At 33.8% G+C, this 25,570-nt stretch overlaps 1 protein-coding gene across 1 annotated transcript in view; it reads right to left on the bottom strand.

Moving 5' to 3' along the window:
• AGBL1 (AGBL carboxypeptidase 1) overlaps nucleotides 1–25,570 on the bottom strand; it is a 1,143,822-nt gene that overhangs the window by 543,636 nt on the left and 574,616 nt on the right. Inside the window, exon 19 of the mRNA XM_074285224.1 lies at nucleotides 1,205–1,334. Within this exon, the coding sequence (XP_074141325.1) occupies nucleotides 1,205–1,334 (130 nt within the window). The remainder of the gene's footprint in view (nucleotides 1–1,204; nucleotides 1,335–25,570) is intronic.

Genomic DNA, 25,570 nt, shown 5'->3' with positions numbered 1-25,570 from the left:
AATTCTAATACTTATTCTAGCATTCACAAAATATATCTTCTCTCCTATAAAAATAGTAATACTAATAAACAGCAAAGAAATTTTGCCTTTGTCCAACAAGAAGCTAAAAATTCTAATCAATCACCAACCATAGAATCCCAGAAGGATTCCTCAAGCTTACTCATGTCTTCTTTGTTTCAGCACTGGGACACTCTTCCCTGAATAAGATAGGCAGAAAAACTGGATGGGTGGCAGTGCTTTTTGTATCTTCAGGAGGTTGACTAAATATATCCATGTAGGTAAGAAGTGATTAAAGAGCTTTTGTAACACTGTGAATAGCATTTAATACTCAGCTGTTTCTCACCCACATTTCAGATGGTCTCAGCAGGAAACAAGTCTGGGACTGTCATGTTTACAGCTAATTAATGTTTATTTATATTTTAAACAAGCCTTTCACCTGTCATGTTTTAAAATAAATCTTCTTCTCTTCGATTAGAGGTTGTCAGAGTGGAAAGGAATCCTGCCTTATGGGTTTTCTTTACATGAGTCAGGTAAGGTGCCAGCCCGCCCTATAACGATGTCTCTCCTCCCTGCTCATCTTACTGCCAACCCTCCCTAACCAGTAATTACTGTACCACCCAGAGAGATTCCCTCCTAAAGGATAGTAAATGAGGGTTGAGCTAGAGCTTAGCTGCCCTCTTCCAGGTGAGGGGACTGTATCAATCTTCAAGGTTTCCATTAAATGAATCATTGGATTAACTTGCTATCTTTTTTTATTGTTGTTATTATTGTTAATGTCAAAGTTTAGGACCACAAAGGAAAAACTATTTCCCTAGGCTCACATGAAATATTAGAAACAGTCATACTTCCCACTTTTTTGCTCTTTGGCTGGCTGGCTTTTGGCACTCTTTACAATATATTTCACAATAATTACTGTTACAATTTCTTCAAATCTTGTTTGGATTATTTTCTTGTATTTTAATTAAAGATATCATGTAGTCATTTTGACACCTCTGATGTAGATCACTGGACAGCTAACTAAATATCCATTCAGATCCTTGAGTGAGCAAGGTAATGTTATGTAAGGTTGGCACTGCCTTGTTCACATATTAAGTAACTTTAATATTATAAATAGTATCTTTTAAGTGAAAGCCTTAGAAAAAACTTATCTGATTTCCATTTATTTCTTAGGAGGATAAATAGTAACGAAATAAGGAAGACTCACCACTGGTGTCCGGCCAATGTTATTTAAATAGTGTAAGAGGCCCTTCGTATGGTAGATAGTTGGCTGATGTTGGGCACTAGGAGAGAGCCACTGTCTGTTGAGATCCTCTCCTCTCAGGGAACATCTATGACTAAAAATAAAAAAAATAGGAAGACAATTTGAAAAAAAAGTCTCAAAACGAACAAACAAATAACAATTCTAGCTTTATTCTGGCTTTCACCCAATCAGCAATGAATTTCAAATGGCCAGAGAGCTATATATCTGATTTATGATGTGCCCAAGAAATGTAAACAACTCATGGCACAGAGTTTTGGGTTTGCTTTGGGTTTGAGTTTGGAAATCCAGAACTTTGGAGAGAACACAAAAGATATACTTCACATGTACATATATTTCCCTGACAAAGGGGACAAAAATACTCGATAAAGCTATGGTATTTCTCATGGCACTTTTTCCTTTAAGCCAATATACAATACTATCTAGTAGACAAAACACTGAATTTGGAGTCAAGAAGAAGACTGGCTTTAAATAAAATCCAGGAGACTTACTAGGTATATGACACTGGGCAAATCACCTCTCTGAGCTTCAGGATTTATATGTTTGAGACTGTCCATTTTGTCTGTAAAATTATGAAGTTCCCATGAAGAACTTTGTGTTTTCTTCAAGTTCTAAATCAGTGATACCCTTTAATCAATTAGGTTCAAAGAAGTTTTTAAGATTTCACTTCATTAAGGGTGTGAACAGGTGAATTTGACAAAGGTCACAAATGTCTTAATTCCATTAATTCAAATAATTTTTGGATTGTAAGGGAATTTACTTATTACCTGGTTCAGTAAATTTAAGCCTTGGCAGCTGACCTAGAGAAGATGAATGGGGTTAAGTGACTTCCCCAGAATTACCCAATTAATAAATATCTGAATCCAGATTTTAAGTCAGTTCTTCCTGACTCCAGGCCCACTACCAGCTGGCTGCCTCCTTGAATTTGTAAGCGCATTGATAAGTGAGCAAAAGTATACATTCTGTGTGCACAGTATACAACTTGTCTCACACATGGCACTGATTTTGTAAGTATCAAAATAGAAAATTATGATGACAGAATAAATATTAATTATAATGATAATAACTCATTTATATAAAGTGCTCTGAAATTTGCCAACTTGATTGCTTGGAGAATCATAGACTATCTTGTAAATTGGTTACTATTGGTATAATTTTTATATCTAAGGAAACTGAGGTTCAATGAGCTTAAATGATTTGCTCTTGGTTACAAAGCTAGCAATCATCAGATGCAGGATATTAATTCGGGATTTCCTGATGTATTTATTAAGTGTTTATTAAGCATTGGATTATTTAACATGTTGGGAAAGCAGATATATTTATTTAAATCATTGCTACACAAAAGGAGTCTGCAGATTAAAAGATAATCATTGTTTTGTTGTGATTTGCAAAATTTGCTGATATTAAAAAGAAGTCCTCTTACTTGAAAAAGGTAAAGAACCACAGGAAAAATTCATTCCCCTTATTTTATAGGTGAGGAAATTGAAAGACTTAGATAATAAGTGACTTCTTTAAGGTTGTACATTTAGTTACTAGAAGAAAGCAGGTCTTTTTATTCGTGTGCTCATTATTACTTTTTTTTTTTTTAATTCTAGTATTATTTGTTTTTATATCACCATTTGCCTATAAAAGCCTCTCTCTCTTCTTCTACTCAACTCACCAGAACCATATCATATAACATATTTAAAACAGAGAGAAAAAACATTTAAACAAAATCAATCATCATATCAACAATCTGACAGAGTATACATTATTCCACATATTCCCAGACCTCTGCAGAGATGAGAGGGATTATATTTTTTCAGCTCTTCTCCAAATTCAAGTTTCTTCACCTTTGTATTGACAGAGTATCCATTTTTTTCTACATTTTTCTTAAACTTTATTGTAACTATTGTGGATATAACGGTATTTTTTTTCATTCTGCATCAATTCATGATCTTTCTAGTCATATCTTCATGTCTTTCCACTAGAAACACGTTGGTGCAATGATAATATTTTAATTCATTCTCATTGCAGTGTACTTCTAAAATAAAACTATGGAGAAGGTAAAATGTATTTAATAATATTTTTTTTTCAATAAGAGGTATCATTGCATGGTAGAAAAAGAGCTGCCCCACCAAGTTAGAAAACTTAGTTTAAATTCCCACTTGAAAACATTGGCTGGATGAGTCACAACCCCTCAGAATAAGTTGTAGAGCAACTCTTAACCTCTACTGGGAGAAAAAGCTTCATCATAGGTTAAAGTAAAATAAATATTTAAGTTATTTCTTATAGTTTAAAATATATTTTACATGTTCTTTACTTTAGTCCTTTAGAGAGCACTGTGGAATAGGGAAGTACTTTAATGCTCATTTTATAGATGAAAAAACTGATACTTCATTTAAAGGCTTGGGAGTTCCCTGAGGTTCTATTCTGTAATGATACCTATTAATTTTATCTTTACATATATTTTCCTTTTTCATACACTAAATTTGTCTATATTAAGTGTGGTCAACACTTTAGTTTTAAAACTGTCCTGCTTAACTAAGCTTCATTTGTATATTAAAATGCTTCAAAAAGAAGGACCTGAGTCCAGAGACACCATTCTTGATGTCCCAAAACTAAAAATGATTATAATAACAAGTTGCTATAAATTTAAAAAAATGAGGTTGTAAAGGAGAAAGAACCCATAGTTGCTGTGGGAATACAAAATTGGACTCATCTTTAAAAGAGGATACTGAAGAAAAAATAAGCCTGTCCAAAACCAAAGAATAATATCAAATGGTCACCTTTCCCAAAAGTTCATAGAAAAACTCAAAAAAAAAAAAAAAAACACTTTCAAATCAAATAAGAGAATGAGTAAACATTTTTAAAATTGGAATAATTCAAGAAAAAAAAAACAAAATTATGAAAAGAAAGTCAGGTCATCCAACTGGAAAAAGAAATTCAGACTCTTAAGGAAGAAAATGCGTCCTTAAAAATTAGAATTGAACAAAGAAAAAGTAGAAATTTTGTGAGATCAAGAAATAGTCAAACAAAATATAAAGAATGCACAAAATTAAAGAGAATGTAAAACATAAGGAAAACAACTAATCTGGAGAATATAGGAGTAATCAGGTTACCTAAAAGCTATAATTTAAAAATTGATAATCAATAGAAGAAATGATTAAAGAAAATTGCATTGAAATATTAGTACATGAGAGTAAGTAAAAACATAAAAATATTTCACTTATCACCATCTGAAAGAGATCATAAAAGGAAAACCTACAAGAATCCTAGGTTAAGGAGAAAATATTACAAGCAACAAGAAAAAAACATATTCAAATATGGCAGTCATGATAAGAATTAGATAAAACATAGCAATAACTACTCTAAAAGACAGCAAGTCTTAGAATACACTATATTGAAGAACAGGAGAACTGGGCTTGCTGACAAAAATATCCAGGAAACTTAAGCATAATCTGGAATAACAACAACAAACAAGTAACAACAACAATTAGAAATTCAATGAATTTCCAGATTTTTCAGGATTTGGGGAAAGGTATGAACTTAATTGAGGTCAAGCAGAAATATAAAGGAAACATCAGGGTCTAATTAGAAAGGATTCAATATGGACAAATTATTAACTTTGATATGTGAACATGTAAATTCTATGTCTAAGATTGTCATTAAATAGTTCAAAAGAAAGACTGGGGCAGTAAGATTGCATACAATGTGATTCTAAAAATCTAAGCCATGTAGTTAAAAAAGTAAGTATCTCATACAAATGAGTTGTGAGAAAGAACTAACACAAATAAATTAAATGGGTTAGTACCAGGACAGCAGGTAGTTCTAGAGTTCTAGAACCCTACTCTCATTGTGAATGAATTAAAAAGGAAACTATACATACACATACACACACATATGGGGGGAGAGAAGGAAGTATAAATGTCTTCTAAATTTAGAAAGAAATAAGAGATTAAGGGCATAAGGAAATAGGAGAGGATAAGGGAGCAAGTTTTAGAGGGAAGTATACTTACATCAGATCAGAGTTAAAGAGAGAACATTTAGAAGGAAAATAAAAATTTAAGTTTATAAAGAAATAAAATGGTGAGAGAACAGCATAAGGGGCAATATAGGAGGCTTTGTAGATTAACAAGAATGAGATAAAGAGGGAACCACAGATATATTTAGAAGATTATAAAATCTAAATTCAGATAGGAAAAAGATGACAACAGAGTAAGGGAGAAGATAAGGGAAGGATTCTTAGAGAAGGATAACTCAAGTAATATGAAGGAAAAATAATAGAAGAAAAATAGAGGAGTAAGGACAGATAGGAATATGATGAAAAGGAATTTATGACCAAAGAAGAACTAGAGATCATTACTGATCACAAAATAGAAAATTTTGATTATATCAAATTGAAAAGTTTTTGTACAAACAAAACTATGAAGATAAGATTAGAAGGGAAGCAATAAATTGGGAAAACAATTTTACAGTCAAAGGTTCCAATAAAGGCCTCACTTCCAAAATATATAGAGAATTGACTCTAATTTATAAGAAATCAAGCCATTCTCCAATTGAGAAATGGTCAAAGGACCATTTGTCAAACAGACAATTATCAGACAAAGATATTGAAACTATTTCTAGCCATAGGAAAAGATGCTCCAAGTCATTATTAATCAGAGAAATGCAAATTAAGACAACTTTGAGATACTACTACACACCTGTCAGATTGGCTAGAATGACAGGGAAAGATAATGCAGAATATTGGAGGGGATGTGGGAAAACAGGGATACTAATACATTCTTGGTGGAATTGTGAATAAATTCAGCCATTCTGAAGAATGATTTGCAACTATAATCAAAAAGTTATCAAACTGGGCATACCCTTTGATTCAGCAGTGTTACTACTGGGCTTATATCCCAAAGAGATCTTAAAGAAGGGAAAGGGAACTGTATGTGCAAGAATGTTTATGGCAGCCCTTTTTGTAGTGGCCAGAAACTGGAAGCTGAGTGGATGCCCATCAATTAGACAATGGCTGAATAAATTGTGGTATATGAATATTATGGTATATTATTGTTCTGTAAGAAATGACCAGTCCAAAATATATAGAGAACTGACTCCAAAATATATAGAGAACTGACCATAATTTATAAGAAACCGAACCATTCTCCAATTGATAAATGGTCAAAGGATATGAACAGACAATTCTCAGAGGAAGAAATTGAAACTATATCCACTCACATGAAAGAGTGTTCCAAATCACTACTGATCAGAGAAATGCAAATTAAGACCACTCTGAGATACCACTACACACCTGTCAGATTGGCTAAGATGACAGGAACAAATAATGACAAATGTTGGAGGGGTTGTGGGGAAATTGGGACACTAATACATTGCTGGTGGAGTTGTGAAAGAATCCAGCCATTCTGGAGAGCAATCTGGAATTATGCCCAAAAAGTTATCAAACTGTGCATACCCTTTGACCCAGCAGCGCTACTACTGGGATTATATCCCAAAGAAATACTAAAGAGCGGAAAGAAACATATATGTGCCAAAATGTTTGTGGCAGCTCTTTTTGTTGTAGCTAGAAACTGGAGGATGAATGGATGTCCATCAGTTGGAGAATGGTTGGGTAAATTGTGGTATATGAAGGTTATAGAATATTATTGCTCGGTAAGAAATGACCAGCAGGAGGAATATAGAGAGGCCTGGAGAGACTTAAATCAACTGATGCTGAGTGAAATGAGCAGAACCAGAAGATCACTGTACACTTCAACAACAATACTGTATGAGGATGTATTCTGATGGAAGTGGAAATCTTCAACATAAAGAAGATCCAACTCACTTCCAGTTGATCAATGATGGACAGAGGTAGCTACACCCAGAGAAGAAACACTGGGAGGGGAATGTAAATTGTTAGCACTAATATCTGTCTGCCCAGGTTGCATGTACCTTCGGATTCTAATGTTTATTGTGCAACAAGAAAATGATATTCACACACATGTATTGTACCTAGACTATATTGTAACACATGTAGAATGTATGGTATTGCCTGTCGTCGGGGGGAGGGAATAGAGGGAGGGGGGGTAATTTGGAAAAATGAATACAAGGGATAATATTATAAAATATATATATATATATATATATATAATAAAAAAAATAAAATTTAAAAAAAAAAAAAAAGAAATGACCAGCAGGATGATTTCAGAAAGGCCTGGAGAGACTCACATGAACTGATGCTGAGTGAAAGGAACAGGACCAGGAGATCATTATATACTTCAACAACGATATTATATAATGATCAATTCTGATGGATGGGGCCATCTTCAACAATGAGATGAACCAAATCCAATAGAGCAGTAATGAACTGAATCAGTTATGCTCAGCAAAAGAACTATGGGAAATGACTATGAACCACTACATAGAATCCCCAATACCCCTATTTTTGTCCGCCTGCATTTTTTATTTCCTTCACAGGCTAATTGTACACTATTTCAAAGTCTGATTTTTTTTGTACAATAAAATAACTGTTTGGACATGTATACATATATTGTATTTAAGTTATACTTCAACATATGTAACATGTATTAATCAACCTGCCTTCTGGGTGAGTGGGGAGGGGGAAGGAGGGGAAAAATTGGAACAGAATATATCTTGTAAGTAAAAAGCTATAATAAAAAAAATTAAATGATCTTTTCCAAGATGTTTTCATTTAATTTGTCCCCTTCCTCATTTCTTTCTCTTTCTAGCTAGTTTGAATTTTATATTTGTATAGATAACCATAATCCTACATGGTCTTTTCCCATTGTTTTTATTTTCCTCATAAAAGATAAGAGTAAAAAAAAATGTCCTACATCTGAAATTTTTTTCATTTCTATGTTAGTGTTTTCATATATATAAGTCCCCTGTATATTTATTTTGATGATTTTATTTTAATTTGTGTTCTATGTATCTTAGATTTAATATTTTCTTTCAATGGGATCCAATATATCATGTATCTAGATATATGACTCTCCTATCACCTAGTATGTTAGTTACCCAGAGGAGAACATACATTTCAAGATGAATGAAATGCTAGAAAATACAATTCTTTCTCAGATAAGGTAGCTTTCTTTTGTGCCTATCTCTTTCAGATAAAATCCATTATTAGGTTATTATTTGAACTATGAACATATACACCTCCCTAACTTGTAGAAAAATTCAGAAATGTCACTCTCATTTAAATAGACTTAGATTAAACTGCTTTCCATTTCAACTCATCTCAGGCACATTACCTCATTTTTCCTACTGGGTTCCATTCTCCTACCAGGTGACTGACTAAAATGGCATTCTACAGCAAAATGTCCTATTTAGGAGACTTGTCTTGAACTCAAACTGGTCCAGATAATGTTCAGAGCAGGAACTAGCCATCTTCCTAAATTTAAATGACACATGAAAGGTTATGAGAAGTACTAATGACTCCCTGCGAAGGTCTGGTCTAGCTCCTCTTGTCAGAAATAAACAAAAGTCTCCATGTAGTTGCTGTTAACTCTTGTCCTTAGAAGTGACTTCCCTTCCTGCAGAGAGCCCCGTCAAGCCTGATGCAATTCAGAGTCTTTCTTCTTGAATCCTGGCTCTGAATCTCCTCCAGCTCTTATCCTTCTCCAGGCCGATCTGCTCTCCAGGCCCAATCTTTTATCCTCCCAGAGAATGGGCGTGGGATAATGCAAGGGCTTCTGGGAAGAACCACCCCAGCCAATGAGCTTGCCCCCTCTATCAAGTCAACCTGAGTTTTCACCTTGTAATTGTCCAGAAAACCTGAATTCTCACCTTGTCACTGTCCAGACAACCTGAGTTCTCACTTAGTAATCCTAACAACTCCCGACTAGATGTACTACTAAAAGAGAACATTATTCTGATTACCAGCTAAAACTTAGTCACTATTTCATTATTTTACTCAAAACTATGTAATTTAAAGAGTTATATAATTTTAAGAGAACATTGATAGATAAGCCAAGAGGCACTATGATAACATCTATTTCATGTTCTTCAATCCCAGAAGTTAGATTGTTCAATCTCCTCTACTCATATATTTTTTATCTCTGAGTTCTTAAAACAGTCTTTAAATATTTGTATCTTGTGATTTATCAGTCTTTTTATAGATTACTAGAAAATAAAATTCCTTAGTTTAATTATTTATTCTTTTGTTTCCCCATGAAATGGTTTTACTTGAGTAATGGTAAGTTTCATGAATCCCCCTACCTGAGATTGCCTTTTTTTCCTTTCTTCTCCTACTCTCCTCTTCTTAAAAGCAATGACATCTAGTGACAGGATTTGGTGTGTTCCGCTTAGTGACCAGTGGTGAATGTAAAATCTAAAGTAGATTTTTTATGCTGAGAGCAAATAAAAGGAGCAGCAAGGCAATACTCACTTTTTTGTGTGTTTTCTGAAATTAAAAGATTTTTTTTAATCAAAGGGTATTATGTCCCATGCAATTCATAGTCACTTGGTTTCCTTTAAAGGCTCTGAATCTCCTCTCTTTGGCCTAGATTACCATTGATGCTGTGGCTTCTGCAGCTCAAAGAAAATGATGAAAAAAGGAAAAACAAAGAAAGAAATAACTAGACTCATTTACTTGTTCCTACTCTACCTATACAGTAATGCTCTAATTAAATTGAACAAGAATTTCTTAATTGTATGCAAAGTATGAGACATGTATTTACATACTAGAGGTACAAAGGCACAAAAAAATTTCCCTGCTCTTGAGGAGGTTGCATTCAATTTGAGAGAGCAGAATATTTATGAAATTATTTGAAAAATAATTTAAGAAATTAATATTTAGAGACATAAGTAGAGAACATAAGTTGATCCCTAATTAATGCTAAGAATTGTAGGAGGTACAGGTGAATAGGGAGTATATTTATGAACATGGCAGAAAACCTATGAAACAGCAAAAATATGAGTATCAAAATTCTGAACTAGAGAAACAAGAAGCAGACCAGTTTAATTGCAAAATTGTGTTATGAACAACACTTATTTTACAAAAGCCATCTTCATTTTCCTTCAAGGAAATAAAGAGGATCTAAATGGCCTATAAGACAAGGAGTATTATTTTTTAAAATTAAATCTATTAAAGGCTTCATGTTCCTAAACTTTGGTAGAGTTTTGTTGTTCTGCAAAACATCTATAAAAGTAGCATCTCTTTTTCATAATTGTTATTTCATCATCTGTTACGTTTGAAGTTATTTTATTCCATTTCATGATCCACAACTGTCCTTGCTGCATTTTAATCCAGAATCTGTATCACCAGTGGATAGTAAATTGGAGTCAGTCCAGGAAAAATATTATATGAAGAGGAGGGAAAAACATTAACACCAATCTGCTAATGTATTCCATTTTGTGCATGTTAACTTTAAAGACATTATGAGACACATAGTCAGTAATGTCCCACAAATAATTGGAGATTCAGGATAGAAATATGTAAATATATTTGGAAGTCACAGTTACAGTAACAATAATTGAACTAATAAGGGAAAGAAGGGAATAAATATTTATGAAGTACCTACTATGTACTTGTTTTTTTTTTTTGTTTTGTTTTGTTTTTTAATTTTATTAATTTTATAATTATATATTTTTGACAGTATGTATGCATGAGTAAGTTTTTATAACATTATCCTTTGTATTCATTTTTCCAGACTTTCCTCTCTCTCCCTCTACTCCCTCCTCTTTATGACAGGCAATCTCATACATTTTACATGTGTTACAGTATTACCTAGATATAATATATGTGTGTAAATCCAATTTTCTTGTTGCATGTTAAGTATTGGATTCCAAAGGTATAAGTAACCTGAGTAGATAGATAGTAGTGCTAATGTTTTACATTCAATTCCCAGTGTTCCTTCTCTGGGTGTAGTTGTTTCTGTCCATCAATGATCAGCTGGAAGTGAGTTGGATCTTCTTTATGTTGAAGACGTTCACTTCCATCAGAATATATCTTCATACAGTATTATTGTTGATGTGTATAGTAATCTTCTGGTTCTGCTCATTTCACTCAGCATCAGTTCATGCAAGTCTCTCCAAGCCTTTGTGAATTCATCCTGCTGGTTATTTCTTATAGAGCAATAATATTCCATAGCCTCCATATACCATAACTTATCCAACCATTCTCCAATTGATGGACATCCATTCATCTTCCAGTTTCTAGCCACAATGAAAAGAGCTGCTACAAACATTTTGGCACACACAGGTCCCTTTCCCCTCTTTAGTATTTCTTTAGGATATAAGCCCAGTAGTAGGACTGCTGGATCAAAGAGTATGCACAGTTTGATAACTTTTTAGGCATAGTTCCAGATTGCTCTCCAAAATGGCCAGATTCTTTCACAACTCCACCAACAATGTATTATTGTCCCAGTTTTTCCAGATCCCCTCCAACATTCATCATTATTTGTTCCTGTCATCTTAGCCAATCTGACAGGTGTGTAGTGATATCTCAGAGTTGTCTTAATTTGCATTTCTCTGATCAGTAGTGATTTGGAGCACTGTTTCATATGAGTGGATTTAGTTTCAATTTCATTATCTGAGAATTGTCTGTTCATATCCTTTGACCGTTTATCAATTGGAGAATGGTTTCATTTCTTATAATTAGGATCAATTCCCTATATATTTTGGAAATGAGACCTTTATCAGAACCTTTACCTATAAAAATTTTTCCCAATTTGTTACTTCCCTTCTAATCTTGTTTGCATTAGTATTGTTTGCACAGAAACTTTTTAGTTTGATGTAATCAAAATCTTCTATTTTGTGATCAAATATGAAATCTAGTTCTTCTCTACTCATAAATTCCTTCCTACTCCACAGGTCTGAGAGGTAGATTATCCTCTGTTCCTCTAATCTATTTATTATCTCATAATTTATGCCTAAATTATGGACCCATTTTGACATTATCTTGATATATGGTGTTAAGTGTGGGTCCATATCTAGTTTCTGGCATACTAATTTCCAGGTTTCCCAACAGTTTTTTTTTCAAATAATGCATTTTTATCCCTAATGTTGGTATCTTTGGGTTTATCAAACACTAGATTGCTATAGATGTACCTTTTTTTGTCCTTTGTACCTAATCTGTTTCATGGATCGTCCAGTCTATTTCTTAGCCAATACCAAATGGTTTTGGTGACTGCTGCTATATAATATAGTTTTAGATCAGGTATACCTAGACCACCTTCATCTGACTTTTGTAAAATTAATTCCCTTGAAATTCTCGACCTTTTATTTTTCTATATGAATTTAGTTGTTATTTTTTCTAGGTCATTAAAATAGTTTCTTGCGAGTCTGATTGGTATAGCACTAAATAAATAGATTAGTTTGGGGAGTATTGTCATCATTATTATATTCGCTCGGCCTATCCACGAGCACTGGAAGTCTTTGCAATTATTTAAATCTGACTTTATTTTTGTGCCAAGTGTTTTGTAATTTTATTCATATAATTCCTGACTTTTCTTTGGTAGATGGATTCCCAAATATTTTATACTCTCAAAATTTGTTTGGAATGGAATTTCTCTTTGTATCTCTTGCTGTTGCATTTTGTTGGTGATGTATAAAAATGCTGAGGATTTATGTGGATTTATTGTGTATCCAGCAACTTTGCTAAAGTTGTGAATTATTTCTAATAACTTTTTATTAGAATCTCTGGGGTTTTCGAAGTATACCATCATATCATCTGCAAAGAGTGACAGTTTGATTTCCTCATTACCTACTCTTATTCCTTTAATCTCCTTCTCGACTCTTATTGCCGAGGCTAACATTTCTAATACAATATTGAATAGTAATGGTGATAGTGGGCAACCTTGTTTCACTCCTGATCTTACTGGGAAAGTTTCCAGTTTATCTCTGTTGCATATTATGCTTACTGATGGGCGTAAATATATGCTCCTGATTATTCTAAGGATTAGTCCATTTATTCCTATACTCTCAAGCAATTTTAGTAGGAATGAATGTTGAATGTTATCAAATGCTTTTTCTGTGTCTATTGAGATGATCATATGGTTTTTATTAATTTGATAATTAATATAGTCAATTATACTAATAGTTTTCCTAATATTAAACCAGCCCTGCATTCCTGGTATAAATCCTACTTGGTCATAGTGTATTATCCTGGGGATGATTTTCTGAATTCTTTTTGCTAATATCTTATTTAAGATTTTAGCATCAATATTCATTAAGGAAATTGGACTATAGTTTTCTTTGTCAGTTTTTGATCTACCTGGTTTAGGTATCAATACCATGTCTGTGTCATAAAAGGAGTTTGGTAGGACTCCTTCATCCCCTATTTTTTCAAATAGTTTATATAGCATTGGGGCTAATTGTTCTTTAAATGTTTGGTAGAATTCACATGTAAATCCATCTTGTCCTGAGGATTTTTTCCTGGGGAGTTGATTAATAGCTTGTTCTATTTCTTTTTCTGAAATGGGACTATTTAAGCAATTTATCTCGTCCTCTGTTAATCTAGGAAGCCTATATTTTTGGAGGAAGTCATCCATTTCACTTAGGTTATGAAATTTATTGGCATAAAGTTGGGCAAACTAACTCCTCATTATTTCTCTAATTTCCTCTTCATTGGTAGAAAGATCCCCCTTTTCATTTGTAAGACTAACAATTTGATTTTCCTCTTTCCTTTTTCTGATCAGATTTACCAAAGGTTTATCTATTTTATTGGCTTTTTCATAAAACCAACTCTTGGTTTTATTTATTAATTCAATAGTTTTTTTTACTTTCAATATTATTGATTTCTCCTTTTAATTTTAGTATTTGAAGTTTGATTTTTGGTTGGAGGTTTCTAATTGGGCTTTCTCTAGCTTTTTCAGTTGTAGGCCCAATTCATTAATCTTCTCTTTCTCTATTTTGTTCAAATAAGCCTCTAAAGATGTAAAATTTCCCCTTATTACAACTTTAGCTGCATCCCACAGATTTGATATGATGTCTCATCATTGTCATTATCTTGGGTGAAATTATTAATTGTTTCTATAATTTGCTGTTTCACCCAGTCATTCTTTAAGATGAGATTATTCAGTTTCCAATTACTTTTTGGTCTATTTACCCCTAACTTTATACTGAATGTAGCTTTTATTGCATCGTGATCTGAGATTAAGACATTTATTATTTCTGCCTTCATGCATTTAATTCTGAGATCTTTATGTCCTAATATATAGTCTATTTTTGTATAGGTTCTATGAACTGCTGAGAAGAAAGTATATTCCTTTCTATCACCATTCAGTTTTCTCTAAAGGTCTATCATACCTAGTTTTTCCAATATTCTATTTACTTTTCTAATTTCTTTCTTATTTGTTTTGGGGTTTGATTTGTCTAAATCTGAGAGTGCAAGTTTGAGATCTCCTACTGTTATAGTTTTACTGTCTATTTCTTCTTGCAACTCTCTTAACTTTTCCTTTAGAAAGTTAGATTCTATACTACTTGGTGCATATATGTTTAGTATTGATATGGCTTCATTGTTTATGCTACCTTTTAGCAGGATATAGTTTCCTTCCTTATCTCTTTTAATTAGATCAATTTCTGCTTTTGCTTGATCTGAGATAAGGATGGCTACCCCTGCTTTTTTGGCTTTACCTGAAGCATAATAGATTCTGCTCCAACCTTTTACCTTTTACCTGTATCTCCCTATTTTAAGTGTGTTTCCTGTAAACAACATATTGTAAGGTTCTGACTTTTGATCCAGTCTGCTATCCATCTCAATTTGATGGGAGAGTTCATCCCATTCACATTTACAGTTAAAATTACTAATTCTTTATTTCCTGACATCATATTATCCCCAGATTATGCTTTTTTTTCCCTTGACCCGCCTGAACGCCTTGCCCAATTTTTAATTTATAGACCCCACTTGTGACGCGCAGCCCTCCCTTTTTAAGATCTCTGCCCCCTCCTTCCAAGTCCCTTCCCTTATTCCCCTTTTTCTTTTCCCTTTTCCTCTCTCCCCTTTTAATGAGGTGAGAGAGAATTTTCTGAAAAAAAAATATGTCAATTATTTACTTTTTGAGCCTATTCAGATGAGAGTAAGATTCACACAATGTTTCTCCCCCTCTCTAAATTCCCTCAGATGTGGTATATTTTCTATGTCTCTTCCTGGGCTGTAGTTTCCCTCTTTTTATCACTCCTTCTCCTTTTTCTGATACTACCTCCTTCCATTGACTACTCCCCCTTTTTATATCAGTAAAATCAAATTATGCATGCGGACTTTCTATATGTCCACAATAGGGATACAGTTCTCAAGAGTTCTTTTTACCTTTTTCTGTTTCTCTTCAGTATTATGGATGTAGATCAAAATTTTTTGTTTAAGTCTGTTTTTTTTTTCCTTAGAAATAAATGAAATGCCTCTGTTTCATTAAATGACCATCTTCTTCCATAGAAGAAAATGCTAAACTTAGCTGGGTAGTTTATTCTTGGTTGCAATCCTTGATCTTTTGCCTTTCGGAATATCAGGTTCCAGGCCCTTCGATCTTTTAATGTGGAGGCAGCCAGATCTTGAGTGACCCTTATTGTGGCTCCTTAATATTTGAATTGCTTTTTTCTAGCTGCTTGTAATATGTTTTTTTTTCCTTTGTTTGGTAGTTCTGCAGCTTACCCACAATGTTCTGTGGAATTCTTTTTTTATGGTCTTTTTCAGAAGGTGTTTGATGAATTCTTTCAAAACCTATTTTCCCTTCTGTTTCTATTATCTCTGGACAATTCTCTTTGATGATTTTCTGTAAAATAGAATCTAGGCTTTTTTTTTTATTATTATTATTATAGTTTTTGGGAAGTCCAATGATCCTCAGATTATCTTTCCTAGATCTATTTTCCAGTTCTATAGATTTTCCCAGTAAGTATTTGACATTATTCTCCAGCTTTTCATTCTTTTTTGTTTTGTTTGACTGATTCTTGGGTTCTCAATGAATCATTCATTTCTATTTGTTCTGTCATGATTTTTAATGAGTTATTTTCTTCATTCACATTTTTAGTTCTTTGTGTATATGCCCAATTTAGTTTTTAAATGAATTATTTTGCTCTATTGAATTTTTTTCCATTTCCCTAATTTTTTTAGAGAGTTATTTTCTTTTTTCCAATTCAGTAATCCTACTTTCTTGAGACATTTTTATCTTTTCCAATTCAGAAATCCTACTTTCCTGTGATTTTTTAACCTTTTCTAATTCACAAATTTTGTTTCCCTGCATCTCCTGTGAATTCTTTATTTTTTTCCAACTCAAATTTCAGGACATTGTTATTGTCTATCAAAGCTTTTCTTTCCTTTTCCCATTTTTCTTCAATCACTCTTAACTTTTTAATAGTGTCTTCTAGGAGAGAGTTATGTAATGGGAGGCAGTTATCGTTCCCCTTTAGAGTATTATCTGCTGACTCTCTACTGTTAACTTCCTTAGGGTTGGATACCCACTCTTTCTCTGTGTAGAAGGAATCAATAGTTCTCTTCAGCTTTTTACTCATTGTTAAAAATCTTTTGGGGTCTGCCCTTGGGGTAAGAAATTTATTTATTTACTTATTTACCAGCTTCCTCCCAGAATGGATGGATGCAGCAGCTCCTGTGCCTGAACTATGGGAGAGCTCTAGGAGAGAGTTCCCCTACCCCCTCCCTGGAAATGCCTCAGAGGTGATACGGCTGAGCTGTGAGGGTTGATCAGTGAAGGACCCTGCTATGTGTCCTAGCTACTGCCTTGAGGTTTAATACTGAACAGTAAAATGACACAAAGCCCACAAATGAGTCCAGTGGGGCATGGATATAAGCTGCTGCCATGAAAAGCCCCTGTACTCAAACTGGAAGTGTCTGCCCAGAAACACGGTCCCTACTTTAAAGTTTCCACTTCTCTGGCAGTTCTGCTTCTCTGGGAATTCTGTTGCTGCAAGCTTCCCCAGCCTCAGGCCAAGCCTTGCCCTATGTTGATAAGATGTTGCCTCTGGCTGTGTCCCTGTTGTTCAAGCTCTTAACTACCCCAAGGTGAATCCCTGGACAGCAGAAGGTGGCTTCACAGCAGTGCCGAGATCTGTTAGGTCACTTCTGGATTGGGGTGGTTCTAGGATCTAGCTTTATATTTTAAAGTCGCTTGATTTCTCTTCTGAACTGCTGTTTTATAAGCAGAGAAGAGCTAACAGCCTGTGTCAGATTCCTCTATCTCAGTAGCTTCTCTGATCCCAGAGTTCTACCCAGTCTGATCGGCACAGTGTGCTAGCACCTAACCATCTGTGCTTGCCTTTTTTCTTCCTCCCCTTGGAACTGACCTTTTCTGTAGAGACTCCAGATTCTCTTCAGTTGGTAACCTTGTGGTTTCTATCAGTCCAGCGTTATTTTTGAGGCTGATTTAACTAATTGGTAATGAGGGAAGAAGGAAGCTTACAAATTCGCATGTATCTTCTCCGCCATCTTGGCTTGTACTTGTAATACATATTTTACAAATATTATCTCATGTAATCCTCAAGACAGTCCTGGGGGGTAGATTCTATTATTATCCTCATTTTATAATGGATACTTCGGACTACTTTTCTTTGCCATTAAGAGACTTTTGGCATTTCTGTTATTTTTTTATTCCAATGTATTGTACATAGCTATGTAAATTCATTATAATAACTTATTCTGAACACATCAAAAGAGATTCGGGCTATCTACTTTTGTAACCTGTCTCCTGCTAAATTTAGAGTATGAGAAATTATGGCATCTTTCTTATAGCTATTGGCAAAAAATGTGATAGAGAAAATAGACTATATACTCAAGTAATTATAATACTAAATAATATAAGATAGTTATATGTAAGGACTGACAGAGCGACATGAGATCTGGGGAGAAATTGTCATTACTAACTGAAGTCATCAAGGAAGGTTTCATGAAGAAAATGATACTTAATTTGGGCTTTAAAGAATGATATGGCTATTCAGCAAATAAATTATAGTTTCCATTATTTCTAATTAAAAATTACCTTTTATTCAAGGTTCATCACAAACTATTGTGATTATACATCACTAGGTTTTTCTCATGCAAATTTCTGCAATATATTCTATTCTTCCACCAAATACCATCTCTTTGTTTCTTCAAGAAACAGAAAATTCAGCTCTGTCATCTCTGTGCTTCAGATCAGGATGATCTCTACCCTTAAGCAAAACTTAAGTCAGAATTCAAAAAGAAAAGCTCCAAAGGCCAGATCCAGTTGTTTTCAAGGTTTCTTTAAAGCACTAAAATCCATTTAACAGATTCATAACTAGTAAGGCGGTAAAGCTAGCTAGAAGAACAGAAATTCAAATCCAGGAGATCAAGACTGATGTGGATGTGAGGCAATTAGACATTTAGATGGCACAACTTATTTTTCCAATATTTCTAAGTACCATAACAATTTCTTGAGTTTACCAACTCCAATTTCAATGTGCTTCCAGAATATTCTACATATGCTTTCCTGTCTAAGCCATGCAAATATATTCATTATCATAGGAATAGAACCTGGTTGACTAGAAGAATTGGCAAATCAGAGAGAGAGAGAGAGAGCTAAGTTGTAAAGTAAAAACTATTCAGTTTTTAGAATAACATAATATTGTATCTGTTGTCTGTCGGGTTTAGGAATATATGTACTTCTATCTGTGTTCTGGACTATGTATCTGATTGTGATCTCCATGGTATCTCAGTGTGTGAATATGACTTCAGCACTACCCATGTATTTGCAACTACAGATTATTACAATACATATACCAACGTTGAGTATTTTTCCTTTCAAAGCAAATCTATTTGCTTCAAATCTCCAAATCCTTTTGGCATTTTGTGTTAATAACATCAGCGATTTCTTGTAGTCAGAAAAATAGCTGCTGCTATTCCCTTGGATTTGTTTTAAGTATTTGAAGATGAAACACACCCTATCTTATTATCTACTGTAGCATTTCTGAAATGACAGCTGCTCCCCGTGTGTGGAGAGATTTAGCAGATGGACAGCTACCATGAGCTGGCAATAAATTCAGTTTCTTCAATTTCTGAAAAAGGCCATTCCTCAAATGAATTTTATAGTCTTTGTTTATAAAGGATAGTGCAATGATGATAACCCACCATTTTCTCCATCTGAAATCACAACCATAAAGAGGAAAAGAACCCAGCATTCCTGATTTTATGATTCACATACATGGACACATGGTCTAACTAGTCTTCTTACTTGCTCACACAAATTAGAAAAGTTGGTTCATTTCAATTACAGTATGATTATAAAATAGATTCTAAAAATACTACTTACATAAATGAGGACTTCATGAGACATGATTCTAGAGAAATGGGTTTTTGGTCAAACCTCTAAGGAAAAAAGACAATTCCATTTTTCCTTGTGAAAGGGGCACATTCCCTATGATCTATGGGGAATGTAGTCATTGTAAGCATCAAGTTCAAGCTTTTGTCAAACTGCCAAGCCTGGATTCATATGTCCTGATCATTAGCCAAGAATCCCAGTTGTCATAACTAAAACATAGTCATGGTCAATGAAGAGCAACATAAACATACTCATGACTTGTTTCTTCATCACTATATACAGATATATTTATGCTGCCAAAGGCTAGGATTTTAGAACTGGTTACCAGAAAACATTCAGTATCAGTTACAGGATCTTAAAGTTCTGACTCTAGCTGTAAAAAGAGTCTGAGAACAAGGAGGAAAATACAAAGAAATGAATGAGAAAAAAGTAAATTGAGGCACTTCTTCGAAAAGAATCTAAAAAGATGCCTTCAGAAGGTAATGTTGTTTCAAAATCCTCTATACATCACTGATAAATGGAGAGATAGTGCTCATTAGATGGAATGAATGATAATATTAGTGCACAATGAGCTCAAAAACCTAAATAGAAGTACAGTGTTTGCTATTTAGGAAGCAGCTCCACTATTCACTGTACATTCTAAGAGAAAGACACAATGTGAATGCAGGATAAGAATATCTATAAAAGCAAAGAGGAGCAAGCAAGCCTCAGGAAGCTGCTGGAGCAGCATGGGGTACCATGAGGCAGATATAGCACCCAGAATTTTATAAATAAGTATACCTAGGATGGAGAAAAGGAAGAAGGGAGGATTTTGTCTTTTGGCCACAATTGTGCTGAAAACAACCTGGATCAATAGGAACATCACATTCATCATGCAAAATTCCCATGGAGTCAACTAGCCAGAAAATAGATGGTGAGACTAGATTTGGGGATATATATAATATGGATAATAAATAAATTTCCTGTAATGTTGATTACCTATAGCCCCTGTCCAGTTCCTGTGAGTAATGTGAAAGTACTATGCTTATCCTATTAAACAGATCACCATATTACTACATTTACAAGAACTTATAGTTTGACTAAGGGGATGACATTGGCTGCTCTCAACATTATTGTTTAATCAGATTAAATAAATGGTCACGAGTTTAACATAGGAATTCTTAATCTTTTTTGTTAAATTTCCTAGATCTCTTTGAGAGTCTAGTCAGCCCTACCAATGCTTTCTAGGAATAAACTTTTTAAATGCATAGGATGGAAAACAATTAAATTGATATACTATTATGATTTTTTTTTAATTACAAGTCACAGATTAACAAAACCCTCAGTTAAAGCAAAATGTTACTTCAGGGAAACTCCTTCTTATCTCTTTCTTTTCTCTTCTAACTTAACTCTGTACTGGTTCCAAATCACTTGTGGAGTTTCCTAGGTCATTCTAATAAAATCTGCTAGTAATAAGCTGTGTTGTTGATCGGTTGTTTCTGTTATATCCAGCTCTTTTGAGTCCATTTGGGATTTTCTGGGGAAAGGTAGTGACTTTACTTTCCCTTACTTTGTTCAGATCAATTTATGGATGAGAAAATATGGGCAAATAAGGTTAAGTGAATTGCCAAAGGTCACAAAGCTAGTAACTGTCACATTTGAGCTCAGAATGATGAGTCTTCCTGGCTCCAGGACAAGCATTCTATTGACTATGCCACTTAGCTTCCCAAGTAATGAGTACTTATTAATTACAAGATAATGAAATGTAGTACAATTTCTTAAATTTTGTTTTCCAATCTTGAAACTTAAGAAAATTTTACTTTTGCCTTTTCCTTACATATCTCTTGGTGTTTTTATCTTTATCTAAATCCTGTACCAGATATAAGAATATTTACAATACCATGAGGATTTAACTTGTAAAATGAACTCTTCTGATTTTGGTATTATGAAACAGATATTTTAAAATAGGAAAACAATTTCACTTTCCTTATAATTATAAATGCACTTCCATAGGTATTATTAAAACCTGAATTTCCATGTTAGATACATTCACTAGTTAAGAGAAGAAAGAAAGAGGAAGAGAGAGGGAAAGAAAGAAAGAAAGAGAGAGAGAGAGAAAGAAAGAAAGAGAGAAAGAAAAAGAAAGAAAGAAACAAAGAGAAAGAAAGAGAGAGAAAGAAAGAAAGAAAGAAAGAAAGAAAGAAAGAAAGAAAAAAAGAAAGAAAGAAAGAAAGAAAGAAAGAAAGAAAGAAAGAGAGAGAGAAAGAGAGAAAGAAAGAGAGAAAGAAAGAAAAGAGAAAGAAATAAAGAGAGAGAGAAAGAAAGAAAAGAGAAAGAAATAAAGAGAGAGAGAGAGGGAAGAAGGGAGGAAGGAAGAAAGGGAAGAAGGAAGGAAGTAAAAAAAGAAAAGGAAAAAGAAGAAGAAAATCAATTATTGTGTCCATGTTACTTTCATTGTATTCAACAAATACTTTGATGGAGTAGGACACCTCTTCTTCTGATTTAAAAAAAAAATTACACCTGTTTGCATTCTACCTCCCAATTTGGAAAGTCCCTAATCTTTCCTTCCACTTAGAAATCAGATTAACAAATGCTATAACATGATTGTTTCCCTTGAAAATAATTAGCTGTATTTTATTAATTGTTTTTAAAGAATTAGAATCTATCTCCCTTCCTATTAGAGTTTGAGTGCAAATTTTACTAGTTTCAATTATTGAGCTATCTGCATGTTTGGAAGCTTGCACTATCGTTTCATCATTTCATTTTTACCTACCACATTACTTCTTATTTGGGGCTATCTCTAACCCATCTTTTTAAATCACATCTCTTTAATAATATATATTACTCTGAGTAATTAGGATTTATACCAGGAATGCAGGGGTTGGCTCAATATCAGGAAAACTATTAACATAATGGACTATATCAATAATCAAACTAACCAAATCATATAATCATATCAACAGAAGCAGAAAAAATAATTTCAGAAACTATAACACCCATTTCTATTAAAAATACTAGAAAGCACAGGAATAACTAGAGTTTTCCTTAAAATGAGAAGCAGTATCTACATAAAACCATAAGCAAGCAGTATATGTAAAGGAAATAAACTTCAAAACATTCCCAATAAGATCAGGGGTGAAACAAGTTACCCAATATCACCACTAATATTCAGTATTCTACTAGAAATATTAGCTTTAGAAATGAGTAGGAAAAAGAAATTAAGGGAATTAGAGTAGATAATGAGAAAACAAATTATCATTCTTTGCAGATGATTTGAAAGTATATTTAGCAAACACAATTAAAAAACAGTTTTCACACAAATAAAGTTAGACCTAAACAACTAAAACAATATCACATGCTCATGGTTGGCTCAGTTAATATAATAAAAATGACAATTCTAACTAAATTAATCCACTTATTCACTGCCATGCCAATACACCAAGATGTTACTTTATAAAGCTAGAAAACAATAATAACAAAATTTATCTGAAAGAAAAACAAGATCAAGAATTTTAAGGGAACTAATGAAAAAAATACAAAGGAAAGTGACCCAGATGTACCAGACCCAAAACTATATTATATTATTATATTATATAATATTATATTTATATTATAAAGCATCAGTCAAAGTGTGGGGCAGAGCCAAGATTGCAGAGAAGGCACATGCAATTTTCGGAGCCTCTCTCATACCCTCATGACCAATCATTAAATTCAGCCTCAAAATAGTGCTTGACTGGTAAAATTCATGAATATTAAAAGTATAACAACTCACCAACTGAAGATAATCTGGAAAACTGCTAGAACAAGTTTTTGCTGAGGGGCTGGAGCAGGAAATCAATACTAGCAGGAAATAGGAGAGACTAGAGTCCAGAGCCAACCAGGGGCGGGGGTGACCTCTGTGGCTAGAAAAGTTATAGAGACGACTCTGCCACAGGCTGTCTGCTCTTCCTTGATTACAAAGAAGTAGACCAGCAGAGAAATTAAAGGCAAAGGTAGGGGTTACTCTAAAAATGCCAAAACTTAACAAGATCTGGCTATACCCAAAACTGGAAGTGACTCAGCACAGATCACAGCACAGCTGTATAGCTGCACTCTGAAGCAAGGGGCTCTTGCAAGTCAGTCACTAATCTGAATGGCAGGGGGATGCAGCCCAAAGCAGCCTCTAATCTGCACAGTGAGGGGGTTGGCGTGGGGCAATAGAACTTCCACAGTGTGACTATACTTCCCTAGGCAGAGCCACTTCTGGTGCCCTGTGGGAATTCGCTGGGCAACTGCTGATACCCACGGCCCCAGCTTTGGCTTGGGGTCGTGACACTTTCAGTACTCAGCCTCTAACCTCAGGGCAGTTGCTAATCTACACAGCAGAGTTCTTTACAGGGCATTCCCCCAGCTCAGCCCCAGAGACCTGAATCACTTCCTGTTGGGAACTCTTGTACCTTGTTACTCTTTGTAACCAGTGGGCACCTATCCCTGCTTTGCAGAGGAAACTGGTAACATCCTGGCCCTGAAGGCAGATCCCACAGGCTTCTAAAAAATGAGTAAAAAAAATCAAAAGGATGATCAATAGCTTCTATAACCTGGGGCTAATATGATGGTGACAGAAAGGAGTATACTTTCTTCTCAGCAGTTCATGGAACCTATACCAAAATTGACCATATATTAGGGCATAAAGACCTCAAAATTGAATGCAGGAAGGCAGAAATAGCAAATGCTTTCTTACAATGCAATAAAAATCAATTAAAAAAAAAAGTTAGGGATAAATAGACCAAAAGGTAATTGGAACTAAATAATCTCACATTAAAGAATGATTGGGTGAAACAGCAAAGTATAGACACAATTATTAATTTCACTCAAGATAAGGACAATAATAAGATTTCATACCAAAATTTGTGGGATGCAGCCAAAGCAGTAATAAGGGGAAATATTATATCTTTAGAGGCTTACTTGAATAAAATATAGAAAGAGAAGATCAATGAATTGTGCTTGCAACTAAAAAAGCTAGAAAAAGGCCAAATTAAAAATCCCCCATCAAATACTAAATTTGAAATTCTAAAATTAAAAAGAGAAATTAATATGGAAAGTAAAAAAAAAACTATTGAATTAATAAATAAAACTAAGAGTTGGTTTTATGAAAAAAACAATAAAATAGATAAACCTTTTGTAAATCTGGTTACAAAAAGGAAAGAGGAAAATCAAATTGTTAGTCTTAAAAATGAAAAGGGAGAACTTTCCGCCAATGAAGAGGAAATTACAGTAATAACAAGGAGTTATTTTGCCCAACTTAATGCCAATAAATTTGATAACCTAAGTGAAATGGATGACTACCTCCAAAAATATAGGCTTCCCAGATTAAAGTGGAGAAAATAAATTGCTTAAATAGTCCCAATTCAGAAAAAGAAATAGAACAAGCACTTAATCAACTCCTTAAGAAAACATCTCCAGGACCAGATGAATTCTACCAAACATTTAAAAAATAATTAGCCCCAATGCTATATAAACTATTTGAAAAAATAGGGAATGAAGGAGTCCTACTAAATTCCTTTTATGACACAGACATGGTACTGATTCCTAAACCAGGTAGTCTGAAAATAGAGAAAGAAAATTATAGAACAATCTCCCTAATTAATATTGATGCTAAAATCTTAAATAAGATATTAGCAAAAAAACTACAGAAAATCATCTCCAGGATCATCATGATCAAATGGGATTTATACCAGGAATGCAGGGCTGGTTCAATAGTAGGAAAACTATCAGTATAATTGGCCATATTAATAACCAAATTAACATAAACCATATGTTCATCTCAATAGATACAGAAAAAGCATTTGATAAAATCCAACATCCATTCCTATTAAAAACATTTGAGAGTATAGGAATAAATGGACTTTTCCTTAAAATAATCAGTACCATCTATTTAAAACCATCAGTGAGCATCATCTGCAATGGGGATAAACTGCAACTATTCCCAATAAGATCAGGAGTGAAACAAGGTTGCCCATTATCACAATTACTATTCAATATTGTCTTAGAAATGCTAGCTTTGGCAATAATAGTTGAAAAAAGAATGAAAGGAATTAGAGTAGGAAATTAGGAAACCAAATTATCACTGTTTGCTGATGAT

The sequence above is a fragment of the Sminthopsis crassicaudata genome, chromosome 2 (assembly GCF_048593235.1).
Source record: "Sminthopsis crassicaudata isolate SCR6 chromosome 2, ASM4859323v1, whole genome shotgun sequence".
NCBI lineage: Eukaryota > Metazoa > Chordata > Mammalia > Dasyuromorphia > Dasyuridae > Sminthopsis > Sminthopsis crassicaudata.
This window is presented reverse-complemented; position numbering and strand designations above follow the sequence as displayed.